An 18856-nucleotide genomic window follows, 5' to 3' on the forward strand; every position below is an offset into this window, starting at 1 on the left:
GTAAATGCAAAATGTGATATAACACACAACCGGTGCACAATAATTCGAGTCCTCTGCCAAGAGATTTCGCATGATGTTAAGATACACTTAGGATTAAAAATGAAACTATTTAAACTAGGAAATCTGACACGATGTCAAGATAAACTGAGACAAGAGCTGAAAATATCTATATTCATGAAACTCATAATAATACATAAATTTTCATTTAAAGAAAAGAGGAAAAATTCAACTCATCTAAAATCAAAATGTCACGTCTAAAAGTCTCCCGTAATTAAATTTGAAACTAAGAAATTCACCCCTCTGTGACGGAACGACATATTTGCCTAAATTGCTAATCCACTCACAAAAAGTTCTTTGTTTTACTATAGTTCTTCCATGAAAAGGAAAAATTCTAGAAAAAAAAAGAATTCGTCTAATGAACAAAAATAAAAACTTGGAATACAGAAAATATACCAAAAACGTTCCTCATCATTGCACGAAAATACGCCAAGAGTTCAAACGTGAAAGCAAGCACCCAAGAAAACGAAAAAGAGATGGATAGGTCTCCCTGCTTGACCGACATCCAGCAGAAGACGAGACGACGATCGTATTCCCTGGAGTCTCTCTCTCTCTCTCTCTCTCTCTCTCTCTCTTCTCTCTCCTCTCTCTCTCTCCTGTAAGTCGATATACACAAATCCCTGAAGGTCTATTAAGGAGAGAGAGAGAGAGAGAGAGAGAGAGAGAGAGAGAGAGAGAGAGAGAGAGGTGGGGGGGGCGGATTAACACTCAAGAAATACTACCGTCCACCCAGCTTTCCACAAGAGACATGCATAACTCATAATGACATACAGAAGCAATGCAACAAGAGAACCACAGAGAGAGAGAGAGAGAGAGAGAGAGAGAGAGAGAGAGAGAGAGAGAGAGAGAGAGAGTTGTATGAACCCCGATATCTTGACCTGAATGGTGTCAAGTGAACCTTAATATGAGAAACTCAATGGCATTTAAACCTGGCTGAAGCCACGACCTCCCTGACTACGTATACACTGTAGTTCTGAAACCTGCCGTGATAAATAAAAGAACAACAAACACACGAGAAAAGTTAAATACCAGGAAGCACATACCAAGGGGTATGCATACCCTTGGCGAAGGGCAAATAGGCGCTGTTAAATGCTAATAACGACTGAAGAAAAAAAAAAACACCCAGGTACATGTTGAAAACAAAAGAGGACTCCAGAGCGAATGACCACTTAAAGAAACACTTCCAAACAAACTTCTCCTCTGACCAATCAGCGACGACGGTTCGCATGACGTCACGAGGAGTATAGCGCCCTAGGAGCTGGTGCACCCGGGGGAGAGTGGAGGTGGGGTTTGAGTAGGGGGGCATGTAAAAGAAATGGCATATACCCTTAGCGTCAGTAGGACGGATGGTTGTTGACAGTGCAAACCGGAGTCAATGAAACCCTTGCATGGGAAAATTCGAGGTAAATACAGGGTCCCGAAATTCTTGAGACATTATTTTTTCATATATTCACTTCCTTTCCTCAAACGTTTTATTTATTCGGGATATACAAATGCCTTCACTTGACACGTTTCTTTTATTTTTTTATAAGTATGTATATTTTTAAGTTTCATTAGCTTCCTTCTTTTGCAACCAGGCCTTGCTTAAAATGTTTTTTTTTTTTTTTTCAGACACGATTTTTTTTCAACATCCTATTTTTTTTCTAATAATAATTATTCATCCAACTATTTCCTCTCACGATCTATTTTTTGTCTTTTTTCATTTATTTTCCGTTTTCGTCTTTCGCTGCCACCACGAGATCGACGACGTGGAGGTTATATGAAATTCCCAAAGAAATTCTGAAGAGAAATGGAATTCGGGGTTCAAAGACATTTCGAATTATGTCTGAGAGATATCAGAGAGAGAGAGAGAACCGAGGTAAAGCTGGAATTGAAGTCTACGCTTTAAAAGTTTATACACACACATAAGATCCATGTGAGAAAATGCAACGTTTATTTCAGAGAAAATGAAGAAAATGCAATGTTTATTTCAGATAAAATTAAGAAAATGCTACGCTTATTTCAGAAAAAATAAAAATTCAATGTTATTCAAGAGAAAATGAAGAAAATGCAATATTTATTTCAGATAAAATTAAGAAAATGCAATGTTTATTTAAGAGAAAATTAAGAAAATGCAACGTTTATTTCAGAGAAAATGAAAATTCAATTATATTTAAGAGAAAATGAAGAAAATGCCATGTTTCTTTCAGAGATAATTAAGAAAATGCTATGTTTCTTTCAGATATAACGTAGAAAATGCAATATTTACTGCAGAAAAAATTAGGTAAAAACAATGCTTATTTCTAAGACAACGAAGAAAATTCAGTGCTAATTAAGAGAAAATGGAGAAAAGGCAACGTTTATTTTTGAACAAATGACGAAAATGTAAAATTTATTTAAGAGAAAATTAAGAAAATGCAACATTTATTTAAGACAAAATGAAGGAAATGAAACGTTTATTTAAGACACAATGAAGGAAATGAAACGTTTAAGAGAAAATGGAGAAAATGTAACGTTTATTTCAGAGAAAATGAAGAAAATGTAACGTTTATTTAAGAGAAAATGAAGAAAATATAACGTTTATTTCAGAGAAAATGAAGAAAATGTAACGTTTATTTCAGAGAAAATGAAGAAAATATAACGTTTATTTCAGAGAAAATGAAGAAAATGTAACGTTTATTTCAGAGAAAATGAAGAAAATGTAACGTTTATTTCAGAGAAAATGAAGAAAATGTAACGTTTATTTCAGAGAAAATTAAGAAAGTGCAACGTATATTTAAGACAAAATGAAGGAAATGCAACGTTTATTTAAGGCAAAATGAAGGAAACGAAACGTTTAAGAGAAAATGGAGAAGATGAAACGTTTATTTACGAGAAAATGAAGAAAATGCAACGGTTATTTAAGACGAAATGAAGGAAATGAAACGTCTACTTAAGAGAAAATGGAGAAAACGTAACGTTTATTTCAGAGAAAATGAGGAAAATGGCATCGAGTTTCTTTCATCTATAGATTCACCTCTCTCTCTCTCTCTCTCTCTCTCTCTCTCTCTCTCTCTCTCTCTCTGTGTCTTGTTTCATTGCTTTAGGACAGCAACAACAATAAAACTGAACATCAGTTTCCTAAACTTTCGTCATTTCAGACGACATGACTTTTCTCTCGGTATCCATTTTCTAGGAAATCTGTAAAGAATGTGCTTTCCTACCCTCTCGTAACAATTACGACACTTCTGAGACAATATTCAAGAACAGGAAGCAAAACACTCATAAAGGAACGAGGAAATGAGTGTATATTTTACCCAAAAGAGAACCCTAATAGCGCGCATTAGTCTTCCGTGGGTATTTTTTCCCATTCGTTTCCCATGGCGCGTCACGACTTATCCACCCACGATACTCATGAAAAATAAGCTCTACTTTAACAACCTTGTTTCAAAAGAAAAAAAAAAAAGGACAATCTGCTTACTTAAAAATACTGATTTTCGTTACTAGGTACTGCATATACATACATATATATATATATATATATATATATATATATATATATATATATATATACTATATATATACATATATATATATATATATATATATACATATATATATATATATATATATATATATATATATATATATATATATATATACACACAACCATCAAGCTGCAAAAGTCATTAAATATCCATTCGCCTACTTCGGAATACCCCAAAGGAGAAATGTAACCGATAATTCATAAAAAGGGACCAACGTGAAAAAACTTTGGAAGATGGGTAACAATATAAGTTCGCCGTGTCAGAGACCTCCCCTCCCCCGTCTTTACTCTTACGTCTTCCCCACCCCCCACAACCATCTTCGTCCTTTCGTTAGCTACATAAGTGCGTACAACTCTCACTCAATACAAGTCTCTATTGTGTGCGATGTATAATAATAATAATAATAATAATAATAATAATAATAATAATAATATAATATGTTAGGAACTCATGGCCATATATCATATACAAAATAGATTAAGTAGAGACAATACAATACACACAACCTAGATACGCGAGATAACAATGATGAAAATGATAATCGGCAATATCTATATAGTTGCTGAAGTAGCAGTAAAAATACTATTCATAAAAATGGAAATGAGAGAGAGAGAGAGAGAGAGAGAGAGAGAGAGAGAGAGAGAGAGAGAGAGAGAGAATTTAACAACTTGTCCAGGACCGAACACTCTCCTCTCTCTCTCTCTCTCTCTCTCTTCTCTCTCTCCATTAACCACATACATGCCAACGTTTCCCATGGTTCCAACGGGCCAGCGGCGGCAGCACTCACTCAAACGCCGCCAACCGTAGTCACGACTTCCCGAAGGATCAGTATTGTCGGGCCGCACGACAAAAACTCTCCGGAAGACATTCTAAAACTCGAACACATTTCCACGTTTCCCGAACTTGGGGACGCCGGGAGGAGAAGACCACCACCTCAGTTTTGTTATATTATCTTCACGACGACGACAAAAAAAAGAAAAAAAAAATAGTCTTCGTTACTGCCTCCTTTCTCTTCTGATTCTTTTTCTCATCACCATATCTTTTCTCCAGGGTTCCTTATTACTCGAATTATTTCATCTTTTATTCTGGGGGTTTATTCTTTCTCCCTGGGTTACGTCTTCATTTGTTTCTTAGTTTAGTTTTCTTCTATCACTATTTCATCACATTTTTACACGCTGATCATTTTTGCATATCAAGTGTTACAACCTCTTTTCGCAGGCATTAATCGTTACATCTTAACTCACCTCGGCGTTGTTGTGTTATATAATCACTTTCCCCTTGTTTTACGTTTTTACATCTTCCCTTTTTCGAGTTTACCTCGTTATACCTTACTCCTATCCATAAGTTTTGGCCTTTAACACCTCCTCCCTTCCTACTATCAAAATCAAATGTCATTATCGCAGATCTCCTTTCGATATATCTTCTTGATTTCTCAGCTGCTCTTCTTAGTAACCTCTCTCAGACCCTTATACTATATTTTTCTCGTGACCTATTCCTATCCCTTGGTTTCTTCGCTAAATACTTTTTCTTTTTAGTCTCATTCCCTCGTTACGTTTTCTATTTAAACCCTAAAAACATTTAAAAGACCGAAAAGACATTCACACCCACACCAACTTTGGGGCTTTAACACGCACAAACAAAGCCGCACAGGCAAGGCCAAACAAGCTCCAAATCTCACAAACAAACTCGAACACGCACACACACAAGCACCGGGATTTTAAAAGGCAGGATCGGCATCCTTATGCCGGCGCCGTTGGCAATCTAAGAAGAAAGGGATGGAGGAGGAGGAGGAAGAGGATGAGAGAGCCATTGAACGGAGAGAGAGTGTAAACAGATCTGGAAGCAGCGGCGGCCTCTAGAGTAAACAAATGCTCCACACACTGCGACACCGATGCAAAAGAAAGAGTTGCAAATGCCAAAGCACTCCCCCTCCTCCCCTCCCTCATCCTCCACCACTACCACCCTTTGCAATTTCACGCTGTTGCAGGCTGCAACAAAGCAAGTGATGGGAAATGTATTGTCAATGAACGAGGTGAAGGTACTTCCATGAATTTTTTCCTCCTCGTCCGAACGAGGTATTTGTATTCAGGTGAAACAGGCTGTTTTATCTGACATGGTCGACAAAGCCTCAAATGAAAACGCAAACTGGGCGAGGATTCGCGATTGGATAGCATTTAACTTTCCATTTAAACCTCGTGGGGGCAGATATTAGCAGTAGTCCGTCAGCTACGCTGTACAGTTAAATCTTTAATTAACAGACCGTTTTGATTTGGAATTATCCACAATTTTGGAATTAAGCTCACATGAAAAACATATTCACACCTGATAAACAATTTCCAACTATCGTAAAAGCTCTGTAAGACCATGTAAACAACAGTACTATGCAAACTTGTACATCTTACTTCAGATCATGCCTTTTCCTATAAACAGAAGGAAACCTGAAGACAGCAATGCCAACTGTCATTCCTGACAACTTCCGTGACGAACACCGCTCCATGAGAAACCAAGTACCTAACAACCAGGATCCATACAGAGATCCTGCTAACAACCTATGCGGAAGTAGGAAATTAAGATCTACTGTATTTCACCATCTATTCTAAGACCTTTGGCGGCGAGAAGCATTTGTAAATAATCACCATATAATTTTAAAACTGACTATGTACTCCAAGGACATCACTAAGGCTACGCTATAAGCTAAACATAAGGTAACGATGTTCCGCCTCAACCTTACACAGTGCCCTCTCGCGGCAAGAACATCTTCACTTGCTTCAAGGTTATGCAAGACATGAAAGAATAGCACACTCCGCCAAGATCTCTCTCTCTCGAAAAAAAAATCCACGATTAAAATAGCAAATGAGTACATCCACAATGCTCACAAGGAACACTGCTTGGTCAAAAATGACCTACGGTCTGCAATCAGGTTTCCCTCAAAATGGCTAACGGCCTACCATATTAAATAACCTGAAAAAGGCTCCTGGTTTCCATTTGAGATTGATAGCACACTTATTGTGGTTGCGAGTTTGTATAGAAGACAACCCTTCCTTATGAGAATCCTCATACACCTAATGTAATGTACTATATTACCAAAGACTGGGCTTTATTTGCTTAATTACCCTTTTCTTCACACCCACGAGGAAGTTTTTTAATGAGCTTTCGAAGCGATGTTTACATATAAAATTAAATATATACAAAATACAGTTTGGTCCAAATAAAAAGTTATCTAAGTTGCTTCAAAATTATCAAGACTGCTGTTCCGAACGACTGCCATAAATTGCGTGACAACTGACAGTTAAATGAACATATCCATGGAGAACATACAAACATCCACTCTTCATCATTATGGTTTCATGGCGAGAGAGAGAGAGAGAGAGAGAGAGAGAGAGAGAGAGAGAGAGAGAGAGAGAGAGAGAGAGAGAGCTAAATTTTCTTGGAAAACCACAAGAAGTGATAATGAAAAGCTGGAATCCTCCCCCGTTAAAAAAAAATAATAATAATCTAAACAATTCAAAAACTGCGAATGGGAAATTTTCAAGACTGCCAGACTTATGAGTCCTCAACTCAGTATCAAGACTAAATATCATTATCTTCGAGACGAAGCATCGGTCATATCAAGCAACCCAATACGAATTTAGACATGGTATTTCCAAGTGAAATCGTGACTTCCTCACCTCGCCTTCTTGGCCTGCAAATGTGGATCACCTCCAGTATGGACGTGTTTTCTTAATCATCCCAAAGTGGAAAATTCTATTGCCCATATACATATGCATATGCCCCTTGTTACTCTAGAAGGTTAATGAACCATAATATTTATAATATATTAAAGAAAAATATCATGATCAATATTACCATTGTTAGTTTCATCATCAATCATATTATCATTTTAATGGTTAATTTTAACATCAATCATATAAACACTAATGACTATGTTGCCTAATAGTGCCGAAGTAGCAGCCCCCCATCCCGCCTCTCTCTCTCTCTCTCTCTCTCTGATCAGGTCAGTGGAGGATGACCATAAGACGATGGATGATATACCCAGCAAAAGAAAACTGAAGAATAATGCCACATTACTAAGTCTGACTTGATACGCATTAGTCAGCGAGTATTCTCATTCACCTGACAGCAATAACGCAACGGCTTCTATTTATGATTCTTCTTAACTTGCGTTTAACAACAACTGAGAGCTGAATTATTATTCCAGGCTTCCATACATCACCAATTACAGAATTCCATTGATCGCGCGCTTCTAAGCCAGAAATGCATATGAAACTATTTCATTCGCAAAGCCCCAAGGGAAATCTTCAACACAAATTCTACAAGCAAAACTCTGGGCAGAGATGCAATCAATTCCAGTCAAGTCTTCACGGAATCATCAATTCCAGCCTTCCCGGAGATCATCAATTCCAGACCGACAGCAATGGAAACCACAGCCAACATGTCACACTGTCCAAGACAGGGTCTCACATACGTAAATTCCTCGAGTCCGTAAAGTCGCTTCCATCACGACGCTGCAACGGGGACCTGGACCTTCCCGACGAAGCCCTGCGAGACGCTGCGGTCTCAGAAGGGTTTGGATTTCATCAGCTGTCATCGAAGAATAGATTTGCGAGTCGGACTATTCATCTGAGATTTTCCACGACTGGATTTCGCTTTCTCTTATTGGAAACGTCGCGCGCGCGTGTGATTCTCACAACAAAACACAGAGACGGTCGTCATGTTAACAATGGATTTTGCGCTGTTCCATAAACTAGGAACCAGTTCAGTTCTAATGCCGGTTATATGTCTCAATCTTTACAAATTTGCAAACTCGGTTTCCTATCTCTCTCTCTCTCTCTCTCTCTCTCTCTCTCTCTCAACTAGTGAGTGTACATAGACTCATTTTTGCACATTTAATTGTCCTGTCCGTCTAACTACACACACAAACACACACACACATATATATATATATATATATATATATATATATATATATATATATAATATATATACATATATATATGTATATGTATTTAAAATGACAGGACAAATATACATGCAAAACAAGTCAACGTACACACACTAGTTTAGAGAGAGAGAGAGAGAGAGAGAGAGAGAGAGAGAGAGAGAGAGAGAGAGAGAGAGAGAGAGAGAGAGAGAGAGAGAGAGAGAGAGAGAGTTGAAAAGTTGCAAAATCATGAAACCAAGGTTGCAAATTTGTACAGATTTAAATATATAACCGGAATCAGAAAACAGCAAAATTGGCATTTGTAACGCAATGGATAAAAAAAAAAGTTACGAATTATATACATCAGCCTCAACAAAAATGAGCTTAATGAGACAGCAAGCGATTTATTTAGAAAATGCGCCTGATAATGAAAAACGAATGAGTGTATCCAACTTCATCATTACCATGTTATCACGGCTAATTAATCGCGATCTTTGAACTTGCATTCAAACCTGCCAACCGCTCTCTCTCTCTCTCTCTCGTCAAGTTCTCCACATCTAAACACACGAAAAAAATCTTATCTTGGAACTAGGTGAAAGCTGATATCCTCTGAGAGAGAGAGAGAGAGAGAGGAGAGAGAGAGAGAGAGAGAGCCCAGTAAATCACACCCCCTACCGCAAAAGGTCACAAATATTTCCCGATTAATTAGGCAGACAAAGGGCCAGGCCAGCAGCTAGCGAGCTGCAGGCCCGCGGATCTGATTAATCGGGATGCTTGTCATAGTCGACTGTTGTAAAACGAGTCTAAGAGCGGAAAAAAAAAAAATGGGAATCCAGCCCGACCGGCTACATAGCCAGACTCGGGCTAATGCAAGATTTGGAATGCCGTCAAATTTCAGTTTCACACGGAGTTAATTAAGAGATGCTCTGCAGCTATGCTCGTTCGCATTCCTAGGACGAATTTGATAAATCACAAATGCGAGAGGAGAGAAGGAGAGAGGACCCCGCGTTGAATTTATGCCGGCACTTTCCAGGACTTTATTACAGATTCCAGAGGGACCAAGTTCATTTCTCCCGGCTTCAGACGTTTGCAGATCTTCTGGGAACGCTGCTAATAAACACATATCAATCATTCGACAAGGGACGTAGTTACTGTGAAAACAATAGGCTTCATGCGCTCATGGTATGAAATACTTGCTTAAGAAGTCCACATTCACAAATGCGCTCAGCTCATTGTGCCATACGCATGTTCGTCAGTAGAGGTCAAATCTCTTCCAACTAACATTTTTAAGGTAAAAGCTCGCATAAATCCATACACAGGCAAAAAAAAAAAAAAAAAAAAATACGCTGGACTCCACTGCAATCCCACATTCCGTAACTATCAAGTAAGGAAAATGAAAAAGGCTTTTGGACAAGAAAAAAAAAAAATGCAACCACCCTCACTGTACTCAAAACCAGTTTAAAAAGATCTTAGAATTTTCTGAATGCATCGCCCCAAAATAATGAAAAATTCCTTCCGTTCATGTTTATGGATCAAAATAATTGTTTTCGTCGCCACCATTTACTAGATATTCCGTATTTACAAACATGTTGATATAAGAGTATAATTTTCACCATTCTCAATAGAATGAAAATCCTATAAGCTTTAACTACAAAAGGCTCGTGGTATCTGTTGTAAATTATTGTATTATTATATTGGTTCTTAAAATAAATCCACGCTACGAAGATATACATCACACACATATTACTGCCTGAAGGCTGCCACATTCTACTGTCGGCAGAGACTTATCAGAAAAAAAAAGTTATTACAACGTCAACAAAGTCACGGATAATATTCCAAACGGCAGAAATTAAAAGTCTTATCTACAAAGGAAATGCGGATATCCAAGCTGCTGAAAAATAAATAATAAGCAAATTCAATTGTCTTTGAGTAAAAATCTCAGCGAACACTATAATAATTGTATCAAAGTTTTATTTAAATGAAGAGCTTAAGTAAACTTACACAATAATGAGGAAAAAATATAATCACCTTGCTCGCACAAATACAAACACAAACAAATAAGAGAAAAATTATGAGAGGAAAGTTCAGAAAGATAAGTGAGAGTAGGCTTAACTTTCTGTTTAACATTGAAAACTGGTGTCACACTTTCCATGGTCATCAGCTGCAAAGGGTGAAAGGATTGAAAACTGAGAAAAGAAAGCGAAGAGGGGAGAGGAAGGAGGAAGTAAAGAATAAGAGGAGGAGGAGAAAAAAGAAAAAAGAAACAAGGGATTGGACACTGAAGAAGCAAAATTCTAGAGGGACCATAACGAGCCCTGAAGATCACTGCGCTGCAACTAAACAGTCCCACAAAGGGCGGCAGAAATCCGGGACTAAAAATTTAGGGGGTGCGGAACAGCCATTAAAAAGCAGGAAGTGGAAATTATGACCCGTCAAGTTCCTTATCCGAACGTCATCAAGCTCTCGTATCCGGGCATAATCGACAGTGACTGCGTCCTACTTACGGTGCACTCTGAGTATGCACAACCTATGGAATGTAAGGGTTTTGATACATGGGATAGCAGAATTTATGTATGTACAGCCATTCCTTTCTTATCCTTCTCTTTGTAAAGGTTCATATTCCCGTTTAATCTTAAATTTCGTCTATTCTAGTGTCACCTTGTAAATCATTTAAATTTGTTTAGTCCCTAACAACTAGTTTTTATGAATGTTTATTTTTTTTTGTGGGGGGTATTCCTTTTTAAATTACGAAGTAAAGTTTAATTTTATATTTTATAAATGTGAATTATTTTTATATTACAGACTGGTGATGTGTCAGGATGGCACGAAACGTATCTTTATAAACTCTTAATGATCGTCTGAGTTTCGGTAACCCGACTGATGACTACACATCGTTCGTACCTTTTGATATAGAATATATATATATAGATATATAATATATATATATAGATATAGATAATTAATATATTATATAGGTTATTTAGTATATTCGATATATCTTATATATGTATATATATATATATATATATATATATATATATATAGATATATATATATAGATTTATCTATATATATACATATATATATATATATATATATATAAACATATTATATATATATATATATATATATATATATATAAACGGCTCCTGGTTAAATATACATTACTGTATCCACGCTACGAAGAGAACCTTAAGTACTTAAGTATGATTGGCAACATTACTAATACGGCGTACAATTAAAAGTTAAGTTCCTATAAAAAAAAACTCATATTACACTGTAAATGCCAATACTGCTTCCATGTTAAAATAATGCACTTTAACGCACCTAGGCAGAAGGCTTCCAAAATGGCGGCAAAAGATTAAAACATCTACGTATTTCTTCATCTTCCAGAAAAATCGCACTTTCAACTGCATGAAAGTGACATCGAAATACTAGAGCTAAACCACTAAGAAAAAAGACACGCCCTCACACAAGGGTACGCTCTAACCGAAGCATTCTCAGAAGTGAGATGGTGGTGGTTTTTGGTCTGAAGCCGAACAAAAATAGTACATTACAAGCACACGAGCTGGAAAAGTCAAATTTAAAACCAGGGAAAACCAGTACTTGGGCTATTGACCGATCTCTTAATTTTGAAGATTATGAGAGGAAAATTACTCCTACCAATCTGAAGACAATTTAGATATTCATTACCTCTACACAAATCCATAATGGAGATCATATTCTGTTGTCACTCGCCCCACTACATTATCAAGTATTTACCTTCACTTAAAAACTAATTAGCCTAGCCACATTAATTTAACTAATGGGACAGCTGTAAAACCTAAAAGGTGAATTTATCAATAGTATCTAGCCTACTCTTTGGAATAAATCTTATTACCTCAGACTCATGTATGTAAATATTTCACTACATAATACATGAAAAATGAGATAAAAGCAACACAAATTAAAGGAAAAATAAAAACAATACAAAATCCAAATCATTCCTTCAGAGGGCGAAAGTCCTTAGTATAAAATACACATGGAAACCAATTCATTCATTTTCATATTACAAACCAAAATTATGCGCTAGATCTAATCAGAAAAAGCACGCCTACTCGCCCACACTTTCTCATTTTACTTATTGCCTCAGCAACAAGAAGAAAATGCATTTCTAAGCCCGAGAATAACCCACACAATCTACTTACTTCGCCAGCAATAACAAGGAAATACATTTCTTGCACGAGGATATCGCACGATAGATCGAGACCTCTCACAGCATTCATTTTTAATAAACTTAAGCCATTGGATTTCGCGTTATCGCATCGAGTTATATATACATATATATATCCCATGTACCTCAGCATAACGGGCCAAAGAAAGGCTTGACAATTCCCGGAAAATATATCAGGACAGCTCCGATCTAGGTGTTCCTTGAATTCTTCATGATCCGTATTTCCACGGGGATTGAACGCACTGAGATGCTCCTCACCAGGAAGATTCATTTTATGAGAGAGAGAGAGAGAGAAGAGAGAGAGAGAGAGTTACAAGGATTAAGATGTCTCAGATAGTTTTAAGTCCATCCTCTCTCTGCTGCAGAGAGAGAGAGCTACAAGAAGAGAAATCTGAATTTTGGACAGCAACTCTAATAAATAAATAAATATACATAATAAATATACATATAGGATATACATATTATATAATATAAATATATATATATACATATATATATAGAGAGAGAGAGAGAGAGAGAGAGAGAGATGAGAGAGAGAAGAGAGAGGAGAGAGAGAGAGAGAGATGGGGCATGCAATAAAATTCCCCAAAACATAGACTAAATACGTCTAAACAGACCGACCAAGAGAGAACGACGGAATCATCACCCAACGTTGGCCCACGACTACAAAAAACGCGCCCAAAAATGCAATATCCACTAATGCAGAGGCAACCAAAATTAATTAAGAGAAAAATGAAATTTTAAAAAAATTAATTGGTTCAAAAGAAAATTTCACTAATTAGGGAACTGGCCGAGATCTCATTAGCGTGTAAAGCTGATCTTTGATAACAGAAGATGCACATGGATACACAACTAAATTGTTGTGTATCCCAAACAAAGTAAACGAAGTATAAATAACTGTATACCTTACACACGTACACAAACACACACACATATATAGAATATATATATATAATATATATATATATATATATATATATATATATATTATATAATATATATATATATATATATATAATTTTTCGAATTGCTGCAGGTGTGAAGATTATTTGGTGAAAAGACAAAGAGCGAGATACTCTACGGGAATTCTTCGTCTACTTTAGTTCTCTCTCTCTCTTCTTCTCTCTCTCTCTCTCTCTCTCTCTGTCGAAGATGAAACTGATTCCAGCAAATGGTGAAGAGGAAAGCGAGTGTGTGTGTGTGTGTGTGGTACTACTTGTACCCCCTTAAGCACAGACTAACCTTAGCGCCTACCGACTTACTGGCACAGAAATAAAATAACAACATTAAAATGCACCTTACTTATTTAAATATATAAATGAACAAATAATTAAAATGAAAAGGTAAAAAACAGTATCAACCTCAAGATTAGAAGCAAAAGATGAAAAAAGAGAACGAAAATATAAAAGATTCGGCGAGGTGAGCATCGAGGGTAGCGAGAGAAGACGATGATCTGGAAAAAATATTCGGGGAAAAAATAGGAATGCAGATGGATGAATAAAGAAGATGCAAGGAAAGATAAGCAATCTATAAGCACAGATCACGGTGAAAAGAGTGCAGCGTTGTGGATAAATATACGTGGATGCATGAGAGAGAGAGAGAGAGAGAGAGAGAGAGAGAGAGAGAGAGAGAGAGAGAGGAGAGAGTGGGAGGACGGAAAATCTAAAAAGAAAATAGAGACCGATAAAGAAAAGTTAACATTAGCTTATGAGAGAGAGAGAGAGAGAGAGAGAGAGAGAGAGAGAGAGAGAGAGAGAGAGAACGGAAAAAATAATAAAACAGAGCGACAAAGGAAATTTCGTTTTAATCTACAACAAAAGAGAGAGAGAGAGAGAGAGAGAGAGAGAGAGAGAGAGAGAACAGAAAAATGAAATGCGATAAAGGAAACTTAATCTTAGTCTACAACAGAGAGAGAGAGAGAGAGAGGAGGATGAGGTAGAGAGAGGCGAGACGAGAGGAGAGAGAGAGAGAGAGAGCAAACAACAAAGAAGATTTAGTTTTGCAATAAAACAAAGGGCTGAAAAAAAGAAAGAAGGGCGATGGGAATAAAGGGGGAATTATGGGACGCAGCGAAAACATGGGAGAGAAAATTTAAGAGAGAATGAAAGAGAGGGAAACCAAAGACCAAAGATGGGTATAGGGAATAATTGCTGCATTAAGGGAAAGAAATGAGATGGATCAACTTTCACGAGGGAAGGGCGATTCCGGAATCTATTTGTAAACAAAAATGTGAAGGAATAGAAATAAACGCGAAGGTTGAAGGTTAAATAAAATCATTCGCGTCTGAATGAAGGTAAACTTTATGGAAATTTTTAAAAAATCTAAAAATAACAAGTTACCAGGATAAACAGGAGTGAAACGATAAGAGGAAAAATAAATTTAACAATGACTGCAAACTTGCAAAAACAAAAATGAAAAAAAGTTTTGGAAAGAGCAAGAAATCGCGAAAGAAAAACTGAAAACCATCAAGAGAAAAAGGAAAAAGTATTTTGAACTATTACGTCAAAGGTATTCTGATTAATTACTGCGTCAGTAAAATTCCTAAATCTTCTTATCCCTTACGAATTCAAATAAAACATCACAACGGATGCTATAACTTAGGCTGAGACAGATCATCTAATAACACTAATATTTATGGGAGAATTATGGAAGGAAAGATCGTCAATTAAAGAAAATTTGAATTTTGTAAAGCAAATCTAGAATGGAGAGAGAGAGAGAGAGAGAGAGAGAGAGAGAGAGAGAGAAGAGAGAGAGAGAGAGAGCATCTACTCCTAAACAATGTCATACGAACTACAATGGAAAGAAAAAGGTATGCATTTAAACCCTCATAAGAACCAGTCATTCATATAAAAAAAAATAAAGCTATGCAACTGATACAGTATAGAAATGCTTATTGATAAAAATTATTAAAATAAATGGAAGACTACACCAAATAACAACTATTCCTTAAGAGGATCTCTCTATCGCCAAGTCTATTCAAGTACTTCACCCCAACACAACAGCTTCCAACACTTCTACCGCTGACCGACAAACGAATTCAGTTTCCTTAGTTACGATTCGTTTTTATTAACCGCTGACAACGACTTCCACCACCCCACTGACTGCAAACGTGAACGCTTAACGAGTGATGGGGACAGCAGAAAAGTTTACAAGCGGGATAATACTTTTCCCCGATTAAACTGTCGAATGCAGAGAAAATGTCAGATCATGTTTAATGCTTGATGACTGACATGTTAAATACTAATTCAGCGTGTCACAATTCGTTGTTAAATATATTGACAGCTAAAGTACGTATATATATAATATACATACATACACACATATATATTATAGCCTATAAATACTTATAATATATATGTGCATATATATTTATGGATGTGTATGCATGTTTTTCTTTATGGTATTTTTAAGTTAATCCAATTAATTATAAGAAAAGTTTGCTTTTATACACACTTTGTCGAGTAATCTGCCATAACACTACACGTGCCATTTATAATCCAATAAGTCTCTTATGCTCGGGTTATTCTTCATTAATATTTTTTTTCTCCACACTCTTCATAATCCTATTGAAAAGCAAAATTATTGTTCGAGCTCATTACTGTTGCAAGCAAAAATATCACACTAAAAGGAAAATATCAAATAATATGTCGGGTTAAGTCTATATCCATCTTTGTCGAGCACCCGGTTCGATAGGCCTATGGATAGATCCATGCAGTATCCAATTCATTCTAAGATAGGCTTGCTAACCCAGTAACTACCTCAACACAGCGTCTTTCTACTATTGATACACAAACATGACAATAAGTTTCGATACTTACATGAACCACCCAAGAAAAAACTGTAATCTAGGAAGCTTGTTGTAAAACATCAATGCAGCAGCAATTCTTTTAGTGTATTTACTAATCTCTTTCTACAATAAAATGTATCGGTTCAACAATTATCAAGACCATGTGACAAAAATGACAGGCGGCGCTTCAGAAAAGCCATGCATCTCGGCCTAAGTAAATCGAACCTCTACATGAAACTGTCTCTTGACACAATAGCTTGCTAATGTTTAGAAATCAGCACACCTTTAAATGTTCTACGCTAACTCATGCACAAATGCCTACATGACACGAAAAATAAATTAGTCTGCCTAGGTTTATTTGAAAAAAAAAATGCAGACAGCAGGAAACAGGCTTCTTTCCAAGTTACAAAACATAAATTAACAGGAATCTCGAAAAACTTGAATCCAATGAGCCTATTATTAGTGAGCTTCCAAAAGCCGCACCAAAAAATGATTCAGGCTTACCTTTAAATTCTGAAAGAACTTCGTGCAGTTGGTCGGCACGAACGATGGATGTATAGCAATAACAACGTCCCTGAAGGCACCATCGTCATCTCGCCACACTCTACTCTTCCTGCACCATACACTATCACCACCCAAAATCACACTCAGCACCACCAACACCCAAGCCCGCGAATTTCCCACCCGCATGATGGAGGGCGGTAAAAGCTTCAATCTTGCACACAAGAGAGGTAATTTACATATTTGAGTTGGTTTTCTTTTTCGACAAGTTTAATCTTCGTAAATATGCCGGTAAATCGTTGTAAAACAATCTTTAATAATCAGTTTGGACTATCTGTATAGTAGTAGTACTATTAATCAAAGGCACACAAAACTCACTTCACTCAAGAATAATCAAAAACGTGTCACGAGTTAATTTCAAACCATCACTTCAAAACACCCATTCACCGAGTATCGAAATCTGTATCACTATAACAATATAACACTCTTCCAGTGTGTACTTCTTACAGTTAAAACCAATCACAATTCCTCAAGCGAGAGAATTCCAGCAGCCTTACAGTCCCGGGCACATGGCAAAGCAGGCTTCGGAGAGAGCTAGACACTACCTCTTCTTCTGGCTGTCAGTGAGTGACTGAGGGCGGGACTTGCGGTGAGGTTGCCATACGTCACGCTTGCGCACAAGGGAGGAGCTTCGGTTGTATCTCGAAGAAACTCATTAATGTCCCCTATTTGTCTCATTATCGCTATTTTACAAAAGGACTGCCGCCTTATCACTAGCTTCACGATAATGCATTCCTTGCATACACATAAAATCTTTTCTTTTCCTTTTTTTATTTATTGAAAAAGTTGTACTGAACTAAAGTTTACCTAGACTTGAAAGTTACCTTTTCATCTGGCAATTTTAATTTACTGACAGAGAATTCGACATTAGAGGAGAAACAATTATCAATTATAATTTCATTTGGTAAGTTATGCTCAAGGATATATATATATATATATATATATATATAATATATATATATATATATATATATTATATATACATCGCAGGATTCTTTTACGGGATGTTACACAATTTCGATTTCTTTCTGTCATTTGTGATGCCATATGTTAATAAGGTTATCAAAATAGCCTTCCACGCCCCATGAGCCGAATCCTTAACCAAGCCCAATATGTCTTCGTCCAGGGAGTACCCATAATGTGTAGGCCGAGTGGTGTACTTAGTGCTATCCAATCCGTAAGTTTGTTTATCAAGGTATACAGCAGTTGTTTTCAACGTTAAAACTGGATTCCTGGTCTTCTTGGTTCCCGAAATGTTATAGACAACTCATATCTCGTGAGAAATATAATTCATTCATGCTGAATCTGATTTGTAATTTGATTTATGAAAATTATTCAGTGCTTGAGACTCAAGATAAGGGAGTTGGATTGGTTGGACAGCAAGATAGTCAAAGGAAGGTGGGAAGGAAGTAAAGTACAAGGCTTAGTGGGAGCAGGTTACGACTCAAGAGACACAGCCAACAAACAAGCTTCACTAACGGCATTACCCCGCCGCCCCCCCTCGCCCCCTACGGAATTCTACATGCTGATTCACCTTGCAGTTCCGTCAGGTTGGGAAAGTCTCAGATGACCAAATTACCGACTCCAGTTTTGTCGCCAATGTCGACTAAACTGTCGGCAAGATGCAAAAAGATGCCACAGATATCGTGATTGCGCTTTTAAAATACTATGCTCTTTCCTTGCTAAAGAAAATTTTTTAAAAATGATAAAAAAAATAGGAAAATAAAAAAAAAATCTTAAATTTCAAACGTGCTGGGAAATTCCACGTGGATTCACTAAATTACACTTAATAATTTTCCCGTGAGCCGTTG

The 18856-nt window shown here is 36.8% G+C and overlaps 1 protein-coding gene across 1 annotated transcript in view; it reads right to left on the bottom strand.

Annotated features, from left to right (window-relative positions):
* Positions 1-17601, bottom strand: part of LOC135210848 (uncharacterized) — a 494197-nt gene extending 476596 nt beyond the window's left edge. The window contains exon 1 of the mRNA XM_064243719.1: positions 16989-17601. Within this exon, the coding sequence (XP_064099789.1) occupies positions 16989-17174 (186 nt within the window). The 5' untranslated portion in view covers positions 17175-17601. The remainder of the gene's footprint in view (positions 1-16988) is intronic.
* Positions 17602-18856: the final 1255 nt, after the last annotated feature.

The sequence above is a fragment of the Macrobrachium nipponense genome, chromosome 4 (genome assembly GCF_015104395.2).
Source record: "Macrobrachium nipponense isolate FS-2020 chromosome 4, ASM1510439v2, whole genome shotgun sequence".
Lineage (NCBI taxonomy): Eukaryota > Metazoa > Arthropoda > Malacostraca > Decapoda > Palaemonidae > Macrobrachium > Macrobrachium nipponense.